Raw genomic sequence first — 18,480 nt, 5'->3', positions numbered from 1 at the left:
CACTCTACTAGGCCAAATAGAATTTCAACAGCTACTTAAGGGTAACAGAAGTCACTCTAGTGAAAGCTGGCTCCTCTGGCTGCCACAGGGGCTTCCCCCAACCCACATGCCAGCTTGAATTCTGGATGCTGCACTTCTGCACCAGATCCCTGCTACTGGGAAAGCAGGTGCTTGGCTCATGACACCCATGTGGGAGGCACAGAAGAAAGTCTGGTCCCTGGCCTTAAACTGGCCCAGCTCTGGCTATTGTGGTCATCTGGGGACTAACCCAGGGGGTGAAAGATGCTCTCTGTCTGTAACTCTGTCTTTTTAATAAGTAAATCTTTTTTTCTCAAGCCTTTCTTTTAAAATAAATGACCTTTCAAGCACTTTAAGATCTCTAAAAAGTTATTTATTTGAAAGAGTGACTGGAGACTGTGGGATAGAAGTGGAAGAAGAGAGAGAGAGAGAGAGAGAGATAAATAAAGATCTTCCATCTGTTGCTTCACTCAACAAATGGTCGCAAGTGCCAGTGCTGGGACAGACTGAAGCCAGGAATCTAACTACATTTGGGTCTTCCACACAAGTCTCAGTGGCCTTTGTGTTTGAGCCACCATCTACTGCTTTCCCAGGCTCATTGCTGAACTGGTGCTCTGTTAGGGATACTGATGTCACAGGTGGCTGCTTAAGTCTCTGTGCCACAACTCTGTCCCCTGGTGACAACTTTAACCTTGAAGATTCTAGTTTCTCCAAGAAGGGTGCGCTCTTTACAGCCTTATCAAAGGACAAGTCAAGACAAAAACGGTCATCTTATTAATAAGTTTATTTCAAGGGTATGCAAAAGTAGAGTAAGGAAAGATAAGTAAAAGGAATAAATAAAAGGGTAGACAAAAATAGGCTAAAAATTTACTCAAGCACAAAACTCTAGGAATGAACTGAGCACCTTGTATCTGTGGAGGAAATGGTCCAAATGGCTTGGGAGACAGTCCCCGTAGGGTGACATTGCTGTGAGTGCAGCCTGAGTCAGGTCTCCAACAGTGAAGTGAAGGGCCCTCTACTCCAACAGAGCCCCCCAGGAGAGTGTTTCTTCCAAGAGCATCCTCCCAGGGGGTGGAGTCACAGCAGTATATGACCCAGAGGACCATCAGAAGGCCCCCAGATCTGCCATCTCAGGAGCTATGTCAGTTATCTCAGCTCCCAGATGTTAGCCTTGTAGGGTGACATCCCTGAGCCCACCACCCCACTGTATGTTGCCAGCTGGTCACTGAGGGGTTAATGTGGCAGCCAGCTGGCCAGTGCCAAGGAGCACGGTCGCTCAGCCACATGGCTTGGCTCCCATTCATGTGATGCGCACATACCCAACATAAAGTTAGCACTGTCAGAGCAAATGCCCATTGATCATAATCAAAACATTGATGCCCTTAGATTCATACCATACTAGAGCCCATCACATCAAGTAATCAGTGATGCTGACCTTGTCCCTGCGGTATGGAGCAGATAGGCTATTGGTGGCACACATCCTTACACATCCATGTCTTGTGGCATGCATGACCCTTGGTATATAAATTCTGGAATGAATATCTATGTAGAGAATAGCTCCGTGGCTGGAAAGTGTTCCTTAAGCAAGATCCCTTGAGAGGAAGGGAATTAGGGACTAAGGGGACGGATGTTTTTTCCAGGCTTTTGATGTGTTTTCCAAAGAAGCCAGAATGATTCACAATCCTTGAAAAGTGCTCATTTCATTGTCTCCCAGCCACTGTTAAGGAGGATCTGCCGTTAAGCAGAGAGAGCTGGGATTAAAAGTACCTGGACCATGGGATGTCCTATCTGCTGCCTCAGGCCCCACCAGGCATTGTTGATTGACCTTTTCTTAAGGATTTACTTTTATTTGGAGGACAGATTTACAGAGAGAAGTAGAGACAAAGAAAGATCTTCCATCCACTGGTTCACTCCACAAATGGCCACAGTGGACAGAGCTGAGCCTATTCGAAGCCAGGAGCCAGGAACTTCCTTGGGATCTCCCATGTGGGTGTAGGATCCCAAGGCTTTGAGACATCCTCCACTGTTTTCCTAGGCCACAAGCAGGGAGTTGGAGTGGAAATGGAGCAGTGGGATCATGAACTGGTGCCCATATGGGATACCAAAACTTGCAGGTGGAGGATTAGTTTATTACACCGCTGCCCTGTCCCTATTTTTTCTTTTTAAAATATTTACTTATTTGTTTGAATGGCAGAGTTACAGAGAGAGAGAAAGTAAGATCTTCCATCTGTTGATTCACTCCCTCAAATGGCCTCAATGGTCAGAACTGGGCTGAGCTAAAGGTGGAAGTCAGGAGCTTCTCTGGGTCTCTCACATAGAGTGCAGGGCTCAAGCACTTGCCATCCTCTGCTGCATTCCCAGACACATTAGCTGCACTGGAAGTGGAGTGACTGAAACATAAACTGGCACTATATGGGATGCTGTTGGCACTACAGGTGGAGGCTCAAGCTGCTACACCACAGTACCTGCCTCAGGTACTGACCTTTCCAAGGCCATCCTGACAGTGTCCCTCTGAAAGCTTCAGAGGCTCCCTGGATCTTGAGGGTTGCAGGGCCTTCTAATGCATCACCCAAATGAGGCTGCTTGAGAGGATGCTGTTAATCACATTGAAATGACACACCAAACCACCCCAGGAAATCTGCATGTGAGCCCATTCTACTATAGACAAATCCATACCATCTCTTTTTTAGTATTTGTTTATTTTTATTGGAAAATCAGATTTACAGAGAGAAGAAGAGACAGAGGGAAAGATCTGTCTACTGATTCGTTCCCAGACTTTAGGCCATCCTCTACTGCTTTCCCAAGCCACAAGCAGGGAGCTGAAAGGAAGTGGGAGCAGCCGGGATATGAACCTGTGCCCACATGGGACCTCAGTGCATGCAAGGAGAGGACTTTAGCTGCTGGGCTACCAAGCCAGGTCCAGATCTGGGCCCAAGCCTTTAGCAGGGCTTGAACTCAGCAGCCCCACCACTTAGCTCCAATTTGCTTTTCCCATCTTTTTGCATCCTGGCCAGGAGCACTTACTTGGTCAAGCCAGTTACCCAGAATGTCTTGGGATGCTCTCTTTTTGCAACACTTGACTCCACCACTTCCTGTTCCTGCCTCTACTGCCTCATCCTCTGCCAGTTGATAATGCTGCTTTCTCCATCTGTACAAGTCTGAATGCTGCTCTGCCTGCAAAACACAACTCACATTCATTATTGAATTCACCTGACAGATAATAAATGTTAGGGACATGGTGACAAAACTGAAAATATTCTGCCTCCCTCAGACCTGTAATTTGTGTGTACACTGGGATCAATGGTCATGAAGAGTGACATGCAGACATGTTACCTGTTGTGGTTCTGTGCAGACATCCAACACCCCAACAGCCTATGAGAGTAAAGCCCATGAGACCCCAACTCAGTCTGCCCCACACCCTTCATTCAACAAACATCTGCTAAGACTTTCTATTGAAGGCCCTGTTTGACTCTGATGAGAATTCTCTCATAACAGCTACTAGATGCTCCATAAGACTCCACTGGGTCAGAGGGTAACACAGACCCTAGTGGAATTCCCCTGGGATGCAGCTGAGAGGGAGTTTATGTCTCCTGATTTCATACTACTGCTTCCCTTGAGGCCACAAAGTTACAGAGAGGTTGATTGAGCCACTGAAGACATCAGAACAAGGGAGACTCAATGTTCGATGATGGGTAACTTGAGGTGCTGGAGCTGGGTGCTAGAAGGAGGGGATAGAGTTGTCAGAGACAATGCCCACCTGATTCCTCTCCCCACCAAGACCTCTGTTGTCTCGCTATCTACCTGATCTACCCAAGCTCATTTCTTTGGCAATATCAGTGTCACTGCACTTGGCAGTTAGTCACGCCCCTGTCCTTGACACTTCTGTGTGTGGCTGGCATCTCTGCCCCACTGCTTGGGTCTCTCTACCTTGCCAGACACTCCTCCTCATCCCCCTGTTCTGGACTTTTGCTACCTGACTTTGAAATTTGAAGCATTCTCAGGGGGTCATAGGCCATCTTCTTGCATTCCCTAGGTGAGCTTAAATGCCACTGAACACCAGTGCCCCAAATGTGACTCACTGGTCTGGATTTACCACTGACCTCTGGGTTTGCATATTCAGGCATTGATTTGCCTTAATTGCACATCCAGTTGGCACCTCAGACTCAGCATCTTCAAGGGGTTGGTGTTGTGGCATAGCAGTTAGGCTGCTGCCTGAGACGCCAGCATCTCAAGTTGGAGTCTTGGCTGGCATCTTGGCTTCTGTCTTCCATTTGGCTTCCTGCTGATGCCTCTAGAAAGATGAGGGAGGATGTGGAAGATCAGAATGGAGTTCCTGGCTCCTGGTTTCTCTTCCCATTGGTTTGGGCTATAATCTTGGGGATGATGAACCTTCTGTCCACACTCCATTCAGTCCCTCAGCAAGTTATACAAGGTTCGCCTTCAATATGTATTCATACTGACCACTTCTTACTCTCACTCCCCAAGCTCTGCTGTCTGTGCATGCCGCTATGATGTCCACTGAGGTTGTTTCTGGGACCTCTCTGGTGTCCCTCAGTCAGGTGATCCTTTGAAAGCAATGTCAGATGCCTCTGCATCTCTTTTCAAAGCCCTGCAGTGACAATGGCTTTCCGTAAGAGCAGGCCTGCAGCAGCTGGCCACGAACAGGGTGATGGAGAGTACCACCCTCATCTCTTCAGCACAGCAGGCTTCTCTGCTGCCTCTGGAACACCCCAGGATTGCTCTGACCCCACCCCTTTGTACTTCCCACTCTTGCTACTAGGACACACCCTTGCTAGCACCTTTCTCCATCCTCCAAACTCTTGCTTTATCAGAAGATTGTAATGTTGGCCACGCTGTAAATATCCCACCATCCTCACTTTCCATTTCCTTCCTCTGCTTGCTTTATGACACAGGATTTGGTGTCTCTCTCTGTAACAGAATGCCAAAGGCCTCATAATTTAGGAATATAGTTTTATTGGTCTTACACTGGCAGCTGGAATGTCCAAGGATACAGCACCAGCTTGGCTTGGTATTTGGTGAGGTCCTTGCTAGCAAAGGGGAGAAGGCATCTCATAGAGAGTTGGAGCAAGTATGCAAACTTGAGGGTCTCTTACTCTTCTGAGATAGCCATGAGGAACCCAACCTCGCAATCCCAACTCAAGGCCCCATACCCAAGTACTATGGGTTTGGAAGCATATCCAAAGTATAGCATTCAACATCCTCCAACATGTCGCACATGTTCTGGCATGTCTCATGCCCACAGTAGAAGGTAAACCCCATGAAGGGAGAGTTATTCTCTCTTTGAAGAGTGCAGGTTCACCAACATTGCAAAAGAAATGCCTGTAGTGTGAGTATACTTAGGACTTTGTTGATTGTCACCCTTTAATTTGTGGAGAACAGGACTCTGGTTTTGTTGAGATTCAGTTTCCAGTTGGCCATGTGGCATTTAGCTGCTCCCCTTGAATCTTTCCACTCTTGCAATAGTTCTGTGTATTTAGTGCCCCAAATGCCAGCCCTTTCATATGCATAGCCTCCCCCAAATCCCAAGATCAGGTTGATGACAAGTCTGAGGGTTACTATGGAGGCAGAATAATTGCATCAATATCTTCAATGAGAATGAGACTCAGGATGCTCTGTGACTGTATTTCAAGGCCTCAGGCTTGAAAAGAATCTATCAGATAAGCTCTAGGTTGTCTTCCAGTTCTTGGCTACAGACTTTGAGCTTCATGGGCAATGGAGAGGCACAGAAGGGTTTGGTTCAGGGAAATGGCCTGGGCAGGTGCCATTTAAGAGAGGGACAAGTGGCTACATTAGCATGGATTCCCTGGAGAGCAGTAGTGGAGGCAAAGACTATGGATTTTTCCTTTATTGAGGAGTATAATTGCAGGCAACTCAGATAGCAAAGCAGGAAAGAAGAGAACCAATCTGAAGAGTTGATACTGAGCTGACACTTTCTAGGGAGCGTCTGTTACTTGGTATCTCGTGTGGAATCCAAGGAGAGTCTTTCTAGAAGGAAGGGAGCAGTGAGAATGTATACCCTGGCTTCCAAACTTCACCCAGCAAAGGTTTGTGCTGTGGAGTGTTTATATCACACACATGCGGACACCGAACACATTTAGGTTTGACCAGAGAAGGGAAACCAAAGGCATGAGGGAAGATGCCCTTGGGGTGACAGCTGTGTGTGAAGTTGGTCAGTTCCCTTTACAGTTGGTGCTCTCACTGCTAGACCAAAAGGCAGGAGGGATGAGAGGCAGGGAAGCCAGCAGGAGCTGCGTCTGATGTATGATGGAGCTGGTCCTGGGATGGGAGGTGCTGGAAGTCGAACTGTGTTTTCCACCCAACTCCCATGTGGAAGCCCTGACATCTAGAATCGAACACATCTTTATTTGGAAGTAGGTAGGTTCCAATAGGATTTGTGTCCTTATGTAAAAAAAAAAGGTTGAAGCCCAGATGCTGATACCCAGGGAGGATGCCATGAGAAGACATGGGCAGAGATGGGGGCGATGCTTCTGTTAGCCAAGGAAGGCCAAGGATGGAAGCCGTTACTAGGAGCCAGGATAGAGGTGCGGGTATGTTCTCCCTCCCAGCCTCAGGGTCACCAGCATAACCAGGGCCTTCATCTTAATGTCTAGAACTGAGACAAATGATATCTCCAATGTTTATGCACCTGCCAGCCTATCATGATTGGTCCCAGCTCCTGAAACGGACCAAGACCGCCAGACCCTTGAGTGTGAAACTCCCTGGAGAGCCAAGGCCAAGGTCTGACCCAGCCATGCTATCTGGGTGTGGGCTGATCTGGAACTGGGCACTGGGCCAGACACCATCTAGTTCCCAGATTTGAACAACAGGTCACCAAGGATGCCAAGCAAGTTCTGAAAGAGTGGGGAGGTACTGGTGGACAAACCATGACAGAGGAGCCAGGGCCAGAGAGAAGATGACAGATAAGCTGCCCTTTGCCTGTTTGCTGTAGCCTTAGTCCTTTGGAGAATCAAGAGCAGCTTCAAAGTCAAGGTCCTTAGCTGGAAGGTGGGAGTCACCATAGGACTTGTTACATGGTAGGACTAGGATGGTGCTTGTGAAAATGCTGAGACACCTGCCACTTCCCCAGCAAGATCCCCTCAGGTGGAGATGGAGGGATTAGTGCAGTGGTCACCTTCCCGTCTTCAAGTGGGTTGTCTATCTTACACCTTGTCACAATGACAGACCTAGACCAGACTGGGGGCTCATGGGTCCAGAGAAGATACTGGGACCAGGGTCTGTGTAGCTGACAGCAGCCAGGTGTTTCTTATCTTGGTTGGCTAAGCAGCAGGCATTTGCAGGGTGAACTTACCAATGAACCAGGGCAACACTGTCATCATAGACTTGTGGTTTCTCGTTGTCTAAATGTCACCATTCATCTGAAATGCATTCCCGCTGACTTTGAAAACAGTTTATTGATGTAATTGGGTGCCAGCTCTAAGCTCTCTGAAAATATGTCTTCTCACTCATAGTGTTATTAATGGGACATTAGATTAGTCATTCCTTTCGCTGCCAAGGAGACTATATTGAAAAGAATGCACATATTCAGAACAAGGAAGTACAACTCACTGGCCTAACCTCACGATAGCCAAATCTCCCTTGCCAGATAAGTGAGCTAGCTCTGCCACAGCCTGCAGCCTGCACTGCCTTGTATATAGGATTTTGCACCTCTTTCTAAGCTTTATGACAGTGTGTGTGTGTGTGTGTGTGTGTATGGTAGACCCAAAAAGGCTTTCCCAAAAAGAACATCTGCTTGAAATACCTTGTGTTTTATGGATGGACTGACCATGCTGCCTCTGCACTTACCTGCAGCAGGTGGAAGACCTGGGCCTGCGCTGGCACCTGTCTTCTTTCCTCCAGGTTCCATGGCACTGTCAGAACATGCTGTCACCGACCAGTGGGAATTTGGGCTTATTCCAGGGTCAGTAGGTCTCCCTGTTCAGAGGTCTCTTCTACTTTTGGTGTATATCTTTGAAACAGTGGCACAGAGAAATTGAGACTACAGAGTTAGACTGGAGTTAGACTCAAGACCTTCTTTGCTTTCTTGCACCCAGCAGCCCACTTGCCTAGCACACATCTCTCCTCTGCCCCTAACTTCTTTGGCCCTCCAGATACTGTCCCTCCATATCCTCGTCATAGCTGAGCCCAATTTCTTTACCCTTGTTGACTTTTCAATGCAAACCTGTGGGCCTCCCACTACACTCAGGGTGACAGGTTGATCTTAGTCTCATTTCTCACCCCAATGGCTTTTCTGTTCAAGTGTGAACTTGACACTGACTGGGCAGGTATTTCTTCAGTGGGGGTGGGATAGGAGGGTAGAGAGTACCACAGGTCTGACTCTGGGTATGTCTGGAAAGCTGCAAACTGGAGGGAGCGGCTGCTGCTTGTGGAGAAGCCTTTCTGGATGATGTCTCCAGGAGGCAGCAGCTTGGCTAGCAAGCTCTAGCCCCTGCAGCCTCAGTTTCACTCCCATGCCCTATATTGTCAGATCCCTCTAGGAGCAGCTGGCCATACAGAAACAGTATTCAGAACCCTGACCCTCAAATTGTGATGTAGAACAGAGAAAAGGGGATAGTCGGCCCAACTGCTGGTGAATCACAACTCAGACAAGACCTCATCTGAGCCCCAGCATGGTTCAAATATGGCTCAAGGGCATTCCCCAAGAATTCACATGCTAGAAGCTTGGTGCCCAACATGGTCATGCTCAGACATGGCCCTAGTGGGGGTGCATTTGGCATATTAAGAGGCTGTACTTACTGTGGAACACTGGTTCTGGTGAGAGTGAGATGAGGCTTGCACAGTGGTATAGCAGACTAAGCCTCTGCCTATATAACTAGAATCCCATGGGGGTACAAGTTCATGCCCCAGTTGCTCCACTTTCCATCCAGCTCCCTGATAATGACCTGTGAAGCAGCAAAGAGCTTCTCAAATCCCTGGATCACTGCATCCATGTAGAAGAAATGTCTGGCTCTGGATCAGCTCAATGCTGATGATCATTGCAGCTATTTGGGGAATGTACCCCAGGTGGACTCATTCTCTCTTCTCTCTCTCTCTCATTCTCTGTAACGTCCTTTCAAACAAAAGTAGATAAATCTCAATAGTGAGTGAAACCCTCTCCTCTCCCCTGGCTTTCTTGCCAGGTGGTCCCTCTTGCTGCCCTGTGATGTCATCTGCCATGTGTTGTAGCTCAGGGGACCCTTGTCAGAAGCATAGTGAAAAGACAGCCTGATCTTAGGCTCTTAGCATCCAAAACTGTGAGCTAAATAAACCCAATTTCTCAATAAAGTGTCAGGCAAAGGGAACGAGCCAGTTCAAGACCTGAGTTTGATGCCACAGGGTTGGTGTGCAGCATGGCTTCTGTTACAGCCTCTGGTCTGTGGTTCTGGGCTCAGGTGAGGGTAGACTATTAGATTCAGGGTCCAGGGTAGGTTGGAATGTGCCATTTCTAGGCAATCTGGTCTTTCATTGGGTATGTATTTCCAGGAATATATGCCCTGTGTATGGTGAACTCAGAGCATCCAATGCACTTCCAGAGATGTGGGAGCACGTGGAGATGTCTGGTGACTTTGGGGGAAGAAATGCTGGTCTCTCCTCCCAGACTCTCAGCTTGGAGAGTCTTCTGCTAAGGTTGCTGTGGCATCCGTTAGGGTCAGAGGCTCCTGTGCTGATCCCAAACCTTACTGTTGTGGTTGGAACGTGGTGTGAAAACTTTCTTCTTTTGATCACTGCCAGAAGCTGGGCCTTCAGACTCCTCTGAGGGTGTGTGTCTTTTAACCAACACAGACTCCAGATATGTAGAATTACATGTGTCTACTGTATGGCATCACACACATGTAGAATTACATTTGTCTGTCATATGGGTATCACATATGTTAAATGTACACTTCTGCCTGTGGAATGATGTGTTTCTGCCATATGAGATCAAACACATGTGGAATGACCTGTGTCCATCATATGGCATCACATACATGTGAAATGAGGTGTGTCTGCTGTATGGTGTCACACACATGTGGAATGATATGTGTTCTTATAATATACAATGCAGAATAATGTGTGTAGATCATACGATATTACACACATGTGAAATAACATGTGTCTATCATATGATACCATGTACTTTTGGAATGGGTGTGTGTGACATATGGCATTACACATGGGTCTCCATACCTTTTGAGGCTTGATAGAGCATTTTTTTTCTGGTTGAGAGTTATTTCATTGTCTGCATATACCATAGGGTAACCATTCACCTACTAGAGTTGTTTTCGTGACTTCCAAGTGTTTTCTAGCACAAATGTGGCTGCTGCATTCACCCGTGTGCTGGTTTCTAGCAGACGTAAAATTCAAACTCCTATGTGTTAGGTATCAAAGAGCAAAGATCCCATTGTAAGGGCGTGTTGGGTTTGGAAGGCATTGCCAGACTCTCTTCCCTGTTTTGCACTCCCGCTGGCTGTTAATGAGCACGCCTGTTGCTCCACTTCCTCTCCAGCATTTCAGGTGGTCAGTGTTCTGGATGTGGGTGATTGTAATGAGCAGGTAGCTGGGTCCTTGCCTTCACTGTGTTCAAGTCCTAGCATCTGCAGCAGACGAGTGCTGGGCAGGAGCAGATGCGGCATACACACTCTGATCTGGACATTTCTTGGTGCTTCCTTTGTACATGATGGGACTGTGACCCCCCTCACTGGTGGGCAGCCCTGGACCAATTGCCATGTACAGCGATGAGTGTAATCAGAGTTGGCTGAACTCCCCCCAGAGCTCCTGTAGGAAGGCTTGGCCAGGCATTGGCCAGGCAGGCAGTCTGGAGAAAGTTAGAGCATGCAGTATGACAGTGGGAGGCAGGAAAGCACCTGACACAGCGTGGGGACCTGCACAGAGCAGAGGCAGGGCATTTAGGAGTGGGAGTGAGTTAAGAGAAAACCTGGTTGGAAATGAGATGAAATGCAATGTGGAATGCCCCCTATCTCAGATCAAGCAGCTAAACTGGGCCATGTGCACTTCAGGGCTTTCGGCAGCGGTTGCCACAGTTGAGCTGGAGGTTTAGGAAGCTTTCGAGGCTGCTCACTATGTCTTTGTGGCTGGGAGGGTAACGCAGGCATGCAGCTGATGGTGGGCAGACATGGCAGACACTAGTTTTGTGTAGGGCTGCAGGGAAGTCGGCTCCAGCTGAATCCAGAAGACAAGCAGCCCTGGTAGAGCACCATGTCCCAGGTGCTGCATACTAGAGCAGGTTGCAGGCCCTAACCGTGCTTGTGGCTCTGGAACGGGGCACACCATGCTGAGTTCAGCCACCACCTCTTGGTGGTAGGATCCTATGTTCTGTTCTCCCATGTGAGGAGCTCTGCTTCTGTGGTCGTAGAAGCTCAAGGTCTGAGGTCACTGACCCTGGAGTTCAACATCAGCCAGCCTGCTCCACTACCCCATCGCTTTTATTTATAATGTCTTATTTATTTAAAAAGCAGAGCTACACACAGAGAGAAACATCCAGATATAGAGTGAAGTCTTCCATTTGCTGATTCACTCTGCAAATAGTTACAGCAGTTGACACTAGGCCAGGCCACAGCCAGGAGCCTGTAACTCCATCTAGGACTCCCATGTGAAGGCCAACTTTTGCTACTTTCCCCAGTGCATTACCAAGGAATTGGATCAGAAATGGAGCAGTTGGGATTTGAACTTACTGTACCTTAATGCTGCCTGCTGATTCCTGTACACAGCACTGGAATATATCCTTGGTTCCTGAGCTTGTCTCTGGAGTCCTTTGCTGTTAAATCCTCTCCAGGAGGCAGTGTGGGTCACCAAATCATTTTCCCTTGTTTGTGCAATGAGTTTGGAATTCCAAGCCCATTCCCACTGTCTTTAGCTTTAGCTTGCCCAGGGTGGGCTGCATCTCTTACAACACAAGTTCTGACCATTGCAGGGGTGAGGCTGGATGGGGAGCATTGGGTACCATGGTGATGCTGCGTATGCACGTGTGTCCACTGCCTCCTGTGATCCTCCTCTCACGGCCCACTTGCCCTCCCCACAACGCATTCTTCAGGTTCTGTCTAGCTCTGAGCCCCACGCTTTGATTGTCTTTGTCTTGTTGCTGGAGGCATAGCCAGAACAGCTGCTCACCAATAAAAGTTTGGAAGCAGCTCTCTTCCCTGGAATTCCACTGGCATCTCATGGAGGATGTGGACTAGAGTCTCTTTAGGACTCTGTGTCTTTTTAAAAATACTTATTTATTTTTATTGGAATGGCAGTTACGGAGCGAGAAGAAGAGATAGAGAGAGACGCTTTCCATCCATAGAATCACTGCCCAAATAGCTGCAACATCTGGAGTTGAGTGGCCCAATGCCAGGAACCAAGAGCTTCTCCTGGGGTTCCCACATGCATGCAGGGACCCAAGGACTTGGGGACCACCTTTGCTGCTTTCTCTGATCATAAACAGGGAGCTGAAATGGAAGTGGAGCAGCCAGGACTCGATATGGGATGCTATCTATATGGGATACTGGCATCACAGAGAGAGGCTTAGCTTGTTATGCCACTGCACGAGCCATAGATTCTGGGTCTGCTAAGAGTCCATGATGCCTTTGTCTCCATGGGAACGGGAGGGATTCTGTGGCCCTCCACATTCATTATGGAATACAGCACAGATCTCATCAGCTATGCTGCACAGGACCACTGCATAGAGCATGAGGGACATAGTGCTGGTGATATTCAGCGTCATGTTCCCTTGAGGACTGCCCACACCTCTCTGGTCCCATGCCCCCAGGCTATGGCTTGACTTCCTGGCTTGTTTCATTTGTTAAGTGGACATTTGCTGGGTTAGAGCTGTGCAAGCAGTCATTCAATGATGTTATTGAGCCCTGATTGGTTCAGGCTGCCAACCCCAGAATATCGAGGAGTGTGTAACAACCAGGGACCCATGGCACGGCATTGCCGACCTGCTCCTGGGGGCCTTGCCTTGGGGCCTGGGTCTAGCAATACATTTTGTGAACTGCTCCTGTCTCTGGATGTCAGGAGGGAGTCCTTTTGTGAGCCTTCTCCCTCTTGCCTTGTCTGGTATGGACCAGGGAACATCCACGGATGCCAGCCTGTGGGCACTGGTGGGGCCAAAGCACCTATGGGTGATGCCTTTGGGAAGTTTGCCACAGCTTGTGACACCAACCAACCTGTCCCAGGCTCCCAGCTTTGGATCCCCATGGACACATTGTCACTGCAGGCTCAGCCCCACTTAAGGTAAATCCTATTTCCCTCAGAGCCACGCCCCTGGGGGTGGTACACATTCATGGCCTTCACTCTTCACTTTCTCTTTGCTTCTCAACAGATGCCTGAATCTGTTATTGGTGAAATCATGACCAGCATGGCCATCACCATGAGGTATGACTTCTCATTGTATCATTTCTTGGCTGTTTGGAGCTTGATGCCATGGCCCTGGAATTCATCCTTCCATTAGCTTCCATGACTCTGGTGTGTGCCATCCTTGTACTTCCCAGTAGCAGTTACATGTGTGCTTATGGCTTCAGCTGTCAGTGGAAAGCCGAGCATCCCCAGGTGCACACCTCCTCCACCTATATACTAGCCCAAGAAATGTCCTGCATGAGCTTTAAGCCCAAGTCCAAGACCAACTGGCCCTTCTCTCACGCTCCTGCTGGATTCCTCCACTTTCCTGTTGCAAACCACTTGATTTGCATCCGACTTGCTCTTGTTCCTTTTGCTTGGATTATTACAAGAACTTTCCTTAGGAGCTCTCCCGGCTTGATTTGCTGCCCAGTGGCACCTTTTCTGCCACAATCCTAAGCCTGACCTTGAGTCCTTTTTAAAAGATTTATTTTATTTATTTAAAGGCAGAGTTGAGAGATAGAGAAAGATATTCCATTTCCACTGGCTCACTCCCCAGATGGATGCAGTGGCTGAAGTTGAGCCAGTCCAGAGCTAGGAGGCAGAAGCTTCTTCCAATTCTCTCCCATGGGTGCAGGAGAAGCTCCTTAGCTCTCATCTGCTGCTTTTCCCAGCATATGAACAGGGAGTTGGAGTGGAAGTGGAAAAGCTAGGACTCAAATTAGTGTATGGGATGCCGGCATCTCGGGCAGCGGCTGAACCCACTGTAACACAGTGTCAGTGATCTTGGCTGTTAGCATTTAGTGGTCACCTCCCACCCACCCTGACCCCTGGCAGCCACCATAGTGCTCAGCCCAAGGTCAATGCCCCTTGAAAGGACACTCAAGGGCTTCTGTCACTAAGAACAGGCAGACACTGCAGACTGGAGGTTTGAGCTGGGCCACAGGGAGGAGCCAGGGGCCAGTTCAGAGACAAGCTCTTCTTCCCTGCAGTGCGCTGGACCAGGGCTGTGGCAGTGACTGACAGCCTCAGGCAGGAAGTAATGCTGCAAACCAAACAATGAAACTTTTTTTTGTGTGTGGAAAAATTGGTTTATTTATTTGGAATTAAATTCCAGGTTGTATCACATGCATTATTAAATAAATATCAATCCAACTTTTTTTTCCATCTCATTTTAGTATTTAATATATGGAGAGATCTCTGGTTGGTAGGAACCACTAGAAACAAATATGTTCCAAGGCCAATAGTGCAAACAGGAAGCTAAATTTTTGAAAAAACCACCCAGAGTTGTAGGTTAATGGTTTGAAGAACCATCAAAGCCCCCACCTAAGGCACAGAGAATTTGGGGTTGAGAACAGTGAAGAACAGAAAATAGCTTTATTGCTTATACATAACCAAAAAGTTAATTATGACCTCCCCGGCCAAAAAAAAAAAATTAAAAACCAAAAACAGGAAAGATGTGTATTCCTTGGGAAGGAGATAAGCCTGTTGGAATGGCAGAGGAACACCAAGACCCAAATAAAGCCAGCTTCATGGAGTTGCCTTGTTCTAGTGGCCCTCTGTCCCAAGTCCATGCTTAGAATCAGTATTCATAGAACACATATGAAATGCCAATTCATGGCTGAAAATTCCCAACAAAGATTCCGTATGCTCCAAGGAAACATTTGCTTTAGCTTCAGAGGTAGTGACTACTCTTCTTTCCTTTTAGTTTGCCCACGTGGGACAACTGAGTATCAAAGTATATTTCAAATAAATATCCCCAAAGATAGCACCCACTCATAATCAGGGATAGGGCACATCTGGCCAACCATGTGTAAAACCAAGCACTTTATTAGAAACCTGTTTCATAAAGAACAAACGTGGCAGTGAGGACTATGAAATACCACTTCATGGAATGCTGTATTCTGTTGCTGGTGTTAAACAGTCACACTAGCATGAAGTATCTATTTCGTTGGGGAAGTGAGGCCTGGGAGGATCACTTACCTGCACTGTAGCTTAACAACTGATTACTGGCGGAACCAAGAACAAGAGACTGAGTTTGCAAGATTTTTTACTCAGCCCATTAAGTGACAGCCAGAGATAAACAACAGTGAAGGTCATTTGATGTTTTCGCCCTTCACCAAAGTTTCACGTGTGTTCTGCCAGCCTTCTCAGGGGTAGCCTGGTTTAGGAATTAACACAGTAGGGGTCAACAGTACAGCAAGGGGAAATGATGTGGCCTCTGCTTGGTGCTTAAACTCTAACGGCAGACTGGAAGAAATGGTAATGTCCCCGAGAAGCCTGTTTCCATTTTTAAATGATTAACTTAGTTTCAGGGGAATCTTTAAAATCAGTAATAAAATTTAGAAATAAACAAGGAAGATAACATTCAAATGGCACTTGCTGCCCCGAATCCTGTTCAGGACAGCGTTAGACAGATGTTCCTAATGCTTTCTCACTTTCTACAACTGAAGTAATAGTCGCAAACACACATCCATTTAAACAACATAGAGCAATGTAACTAGAAAACTACTTACCACCCAATTACCGTGTTTGGGGAGTGGGGTATATTAACTAGCTCTTGACCCCGTCCAGCAGGGAAATTTGAGAAAATCCTAGTCCCTTCTAGCAACAAGTCAATGAATGTTACCACAAAGGGAAAAGGTATGTTCCTAGGCCAGTTTCTTCATTAAATAAACTGGACCACAACTGTAGGGTCAAAACATAAGGATCAAAGCACCTAGCATGAAAACAGGTCAGCTGTGAAACCTGCTGTGTTCCCATCATTCTGTTCTATTCACTGATGGCTCCAATCCACCTCCTGATCCCAGCCATTCGTTTCTCCAAATTCAACATTCTCATGTGTATACAGGCCATCATTAGGTTCAGCTTTCTATTAGTTTGGGATATATATTCTCTATACTATAGGTAATTAATCACCAAAAAATAATCTCTTCAAGAAGCCTTCGTAACATAATACCAGATTCTCCACTAACAAGTGGGGATCAGGTTTAACAGGCTTAAATGGAAGACAAGAAGGCTGTCAGAACACATACAGATGGCACAAAACAGCTCTGACCCTCTGCAGTGAATGAGTCACTGGCAAAACCCCAAGGCATTGAGTGCTGTCAATCTCCAGTCACTTGAGAAACAATTTCTTTCCCATTTAGTCATCCTCTGAGCTCTCAGCAGACCTTTCATCTGTAGCCACTTTCCAATTTGTGCGTTTGTTTGTCCTCCGCTGTATTTCATTGTTAGCTACAGGAATATGGACTTTATCCCCACTTTTCCTTTTGGCCTTCTTAGTGTCTCTTTCCTCACTCTCCTCAGAGCTGCTGGATGCTGAATCGTCTGACTGTGAAGTGTCATTTTCTGCTTCCATGATCGAAGCAGGTTTTTTGAGAGACTTTTTCCTGGATTTTTTCTTGCGCTTATGTGGTTGTTTCCGTTTCTTGGTACTAGAAGCTCCAGCGTCTGAGCACTCACTTGATGAATCTGCTGTTACATCTGTGGCTTCCTTTTTGCTTTTCTTCCGTTTTTTTTTTTTTTTTTGTGTGTGTGTGTGTGACCGTTTTTTCTGCTTCTTTTTGTGCGATTTCTTCTTCTTGTGTTTGTGAGATTAGTGAGTTGATGACTTTACTTGGGGAGAAGCTTTTTTCCCATTGGTAATATCTTGATGACCACTGTCTGTTTCAAATTCTTCAGGGTACAACTCTTTATAACCACTGTGACCCCATCTGTCTGGCACGTTAGCTTCATAATCATATAACTTCTTGTTCCGGGATTTAGCCTTAAGAAAATCGTCCTCCAGTGTCCCAGAAACTTCATTCTTTGGCTTCCAGTACTCTCTCTGACCTTCTTCATCAAAGCCATCACTACGCATCCGGCTTGAACTGCTGGGTAGCATTTTCCTTTTGTTCCCCCGGTAAGCATCTCCCATCTGTTTCTCTAGTTCTCTTATTTTCCACATATCTGATTCCTCCTGAATCTTATTGTGAGCATCTGTGCGCCGGATGACATTCCTCAGGAGGACTTTTCCCAAGGGAACACGGGACATCCTTCAATCCCTCGATCCCGAGGTAATCAGGCATCTTGTTAGTGCGAAACGAAGAAACACTTCTTTACAAGCTCTCCTCCGACCCAGGGCAGCTTCACCTTCCCAGCGCTTACGCCCAGGCCCAGACTGCCTCTCTCCAGCCCTGCCCGAGATTGGAGGGCATTCCCCGCCGATGCTCCGCTGGGCCCGACACCGCCGGGGAGGGTTGGGTTGGACTGCCCAGGACAAGAATGGAGGACGTTGTGGATGGGCACAACCTTCCGTTGGGCCCCAGGAAGTGTCTACGGCGTCTGAAGGGGCCTTCGGGGTTTCCACATAGAAGACAGAGCGGACACCCCCATCTCCGTCACCGGGAGCCCAGCCCCCCGGCGACCTCGGGGCTCCCGGGAACTGTCCCTAGCAACTCCCGCCCTACACAAATACACACAAACACACCCATACCGTGCGCCGCAGCCTCGCGTGGCTGGGGTGGGGGAGCGTGAAACTTGACTTTGGTGTCCAGGGGAACCAGGCTTGTCTGCCTGTCATTTAAGAAAGCAGGGCATCACCATGTAAATCTAGATGGGGAGAGGTGGCCATAGCTAGAGACAGATGGGGTGGTGGAGAGAGAGGGAGAAGGGTGAAGGAGAAGAGGAAGGCAGGCAGACCCCTGCCCCCTGCCAGTGCTTTGGGCCTTGGTGGAAGCAGTCCTGTCTTGGACTCAGGGCCTTGTCACCTGATGTTACTTCCTCTACTATTCCTCAGCAGCACTGTTGACACTGGACTTCACAGCATTTGTATAAACCCGCACGAAACAATGAACAAATGCTTGCACTCCTGTGCAAACATACAAACTTCCTTCTGCAGACGGGGGTCAGGAGACTTTTGCCAGTGCACTGAGAAATATGTAACAGGTGCCGAGTCCAAATGAGATGTGGGCCTGCTGCTGTGCCCTCCTTGCCACCAGAGGCCAGCAGCCCAGATCCACCTGTGTCTCTGGGTGTCAGCTGCTGGGCTCTGATTGTTTTGTTAGCAGACCTGATGGGAAGCAGCGGGTGGGGTGGTGTGGGGTGGTCTGTATGCATGGAGTGTGTGACCCAATTACCAGCCCC

General features: G+C 47.8%; 1 protein-coding gene across 1 annotated transcript; it reads right to left on the bottom strand.

Moving 5' to 3' along the window:
• Window positions 1-15,387: 15,387 nt before the first annotated feature.
• Window positions 15,388-17,407, bottom strand: LOC121149768 (uncharacterized protein NKAPD1-like). The gene is given in 1 exon segment (XM_040970335.1): window positions 15,388-17,407. A coding segment is annotated over 1 exon segment (891 nt). The 5' UTR covers window positions 17,390-17,407; the 3' UTR covers window positions 15,388-16,498.
• Between the last annotated feature and the right edge of the window lie 1,073 nt (window positions 17,408-18,480).

This window comes from Ochotona curzoniae, unplaced genomic scaffold (genome assembly GCF_017591425.1).
Source record: "Ochotona curzoniae isolate NIBS_2020 unplaced genomic scaffold, NIBS_Ocur_1.0 scaffold_4763, whole genome shotgun sequence".
Classification (NCBI taxonomy): domain Eukaryota; kingdom Metazoa; phylum Chordata; class Mammalia; order Lagomorpha; family Ochotonidae; genus Ochotona; species Ochotona curzoniae.
The sequence above is the reverse complement of the archived record's forward strand: the minus strand, read 5'-3'. Positions and strand labels throughout refer to the sequence as shown.